Source organism: Pteropus vampyrus, unplaced genomic scaffold, assembly GCF_000151845.1.
Source record: "Pteropus vampyrus isolate Shadow unplaced genomic scaffold, Pvam_2.0 Scaffold8, whole genome shotgun sequence".
NCBI lineage: Eukaryota > Metazoa > Chordata > Mammalia > Chiroptera > Pteropodidae > Pteropus > Pteropus vampyrus.
The window spans coordinates 12,523,587-12,525,959 of record NW_011888789.1 but is presented as its reverse complement, the minus strand read 5'-3'; the positions used below and the strand labels follow the sequence as shown (position 1 = coordinate 12,525,959).

Here is a 2,373-nt window from a genome sequence, read left to right as displayed (position 1 = left end):
CTTTCTGAAGTGAAATTGAAGAATAAATTTTGCCAATCTGGAATGCTGTTTGGGTATTCTCAGTAGGTAAGAGTGAAAATCAAAGTTAAATTTGTTTTGCTAAAAGCTAGGCGGTTGAAGTGAAATACCCTCTTAATAAACCCTATTGTTATACCATTATTACGCTTAAGAGGCAATTTATACAGGAAATAATTTTTTTCATTTCCAGTTATGGTTTGAAAGCCAACAGTATCATACCTGTCTGAGTTAGGCTATCCTCTTGGCAAAATTTTCCTGTCTAAAAAGTATTATTTACCAGTTTAGAGAGCCCATATTGTTGGCTGGTAAAAAAAAAAAAAAACATTTCATATAAGTGACTATAAAACTATTCTTCACAATTAAGTAGGATGTGAGGAGCCTCATGCCCTTGGACAGAAAAACAGACTCTTATTTAAAGGATATTATTACTGAGTGCTGGACAGAGTTAGGATATGATTTATGGGGACAAAGAGAAACTGAGTGTTTTCTACCAAAATAAGCATAGTACCAGAAGCTCTCACTGTAAGGTGCAGCAGTCAGTCATAGGGAAAGAGACAACCAAGTTTCCATATTCCCAAATCACTGGGAATAGAGGAAATATTTTAAATTAAACATGGTTTTTAAAACTTAGATCCCATCCTTTGCAATCTAAGTTGAAAATAACAGTTAAATGTAAAGTAAAAAGAGGACTTCATGAATAAGTCAAACTAAGATCCTAGAAACAATCAAGGAATAACTGTTCAAAGTTTAGTTTCATAATAATTGACTTAAATACCAAGAATCACAGTTAAAATAACTCTGGGTATGCTCTATCATTATTAAACAGCTTTCCTAAAAGTTTCAGCTTTATTACCCTTGATTAATATGATCATTGTTTTTATATTAAGTAGTGACAGTTGTATAAAAGTTACAACATTATTCTGTTCTGTCTTGAAAGTTCTGTACCACATTGACCTGAACCTTGTTTATAACAGTAATAACTAGTAGATTTGTATTCATAATCTCTATAAGGCAGTGTTTTTAAATTTTTCATGGGTCATAAAGAAACTGGACCTTCTCCCCATAAAAATGCACAAGCAGATAGACTAAAAGGGAGTCTAACAAGGCCATATTAAAAAAAGAAAACTCACTTCTAAGAAAATTCCAGAAAACAAACTAAAATTAAAATCTTACCCAAAATAATATACTCCCTTAAGCCACAAATTTTGCCTCATCTCACACTTTATTCTCCTTAAGGATAGTCACAAACCCTATAAAAAGCTGTTTTCTTAAATACACACACACACACTTCGGCGCTTTCAGATTTAAATCATTAATGTTGCAAGAGGAAGAGCTTGGGTAAAAAGGTAAAAGTCTGTAATTTATTGAAGTTTGTGTTTTATAGAAGCACTTCTCACAGTCAGAATAGCTATTGTAGACCAAAATTGTTTCCACTTCTAGAGTGATAACTTGAGAATCTTTAATATTCCTCTGTAACAATCTGCAATTGTCAGTTTCAATTTGACTGCTAAGTGAAGCCTATCCTCTGTATCCACAAATCCTGGCCAAATGTGATACAACCTGAAAAGCTGATTGCATAAAGGAATATTATTAAAAACTTGATTTCCTTTGCACTTTGGATTCAGGTTATTTCTTAATATTTGGTAGATCAATTTGTGTGTGTGTATGTATGTATGTATGTATGTATGTGTTATATGCAGTTTGTGGCTATAGAGAAGTTTTAAAATACTAAAGTGTCCTGTCAAGGTTAAATTAGAAATTGAGTCTGTTTTTCAGTTTTTCCCTATCTTTAAATAATATTTTATCAGCTCTCCAGACTTCCTGGCACCCATGTTCTTCTTCCACTTAGTGAGGCTTTTTAGCAGCAGTATAGCAGCACCCCAATCTAATGGTACCTGAGTGTGTGTGTGTGTGTGTGTGTGTGTGTGTGTGTGTGTGTGTGTGTGTGTTAAAGTATTCATTTTTCTTTGTAAGAAAGAGATCCCAAAACCTCTTGCCATCTTTAGGTTATCTTCAATACAAACCAGATAATATAGTTTTGGTTTTGTTAGATAATTTTTCTTTAAAGCAAGATACTTAATCAGTTATTTCAGGAGTGACTGTCAGGATCAAAGTTTGACTTCCTCGATGAACCACGATGGAAAGGGAATCATTGTCCTTGACAGCTTCAATAACATCAGTTGTGGTGGTAACAGGTTGACCATTTATGCTGACAATTACATCGTGGTCTCTCAACCCAGAGCTGGGAGGGGGAGAAAAAAAGGACCATGAAAATATAAGAGTTTTACTTATCCCTGTCTAGAATTTAGTATCTATCTCTTACGGCACTACTGTTTTGCTGGCATTAAACATATC

General features: G+C 33.8%; 1 protein-coding gene across 1 annotated transcript in view; it reads right to left on the bottom strand.

Annotated features, from left to right (window-relative positions):
- Nucleotides 1-1,967: 1,967 nt before the first annotated feature.
- The window catches only part of HTRA4 (HtrA serine peptidase 4), a 13,437-nt gene continuing 13,031 nt past the window's right edge, over nt 1,968-2,373 (bottom strand). Inside the window, exon 9 of the mRNA XM_011372590.2 lies at nt 1,968-2,260. Coding sequence (XP_011370892.1) covers nt 2,095-2,260 — 166 coding nt within the window. The 3' untranslated portion in view covers nt 1,968-2,094. The remainder of the gene's footprint in view (nt 2,261-2,373) is intronic.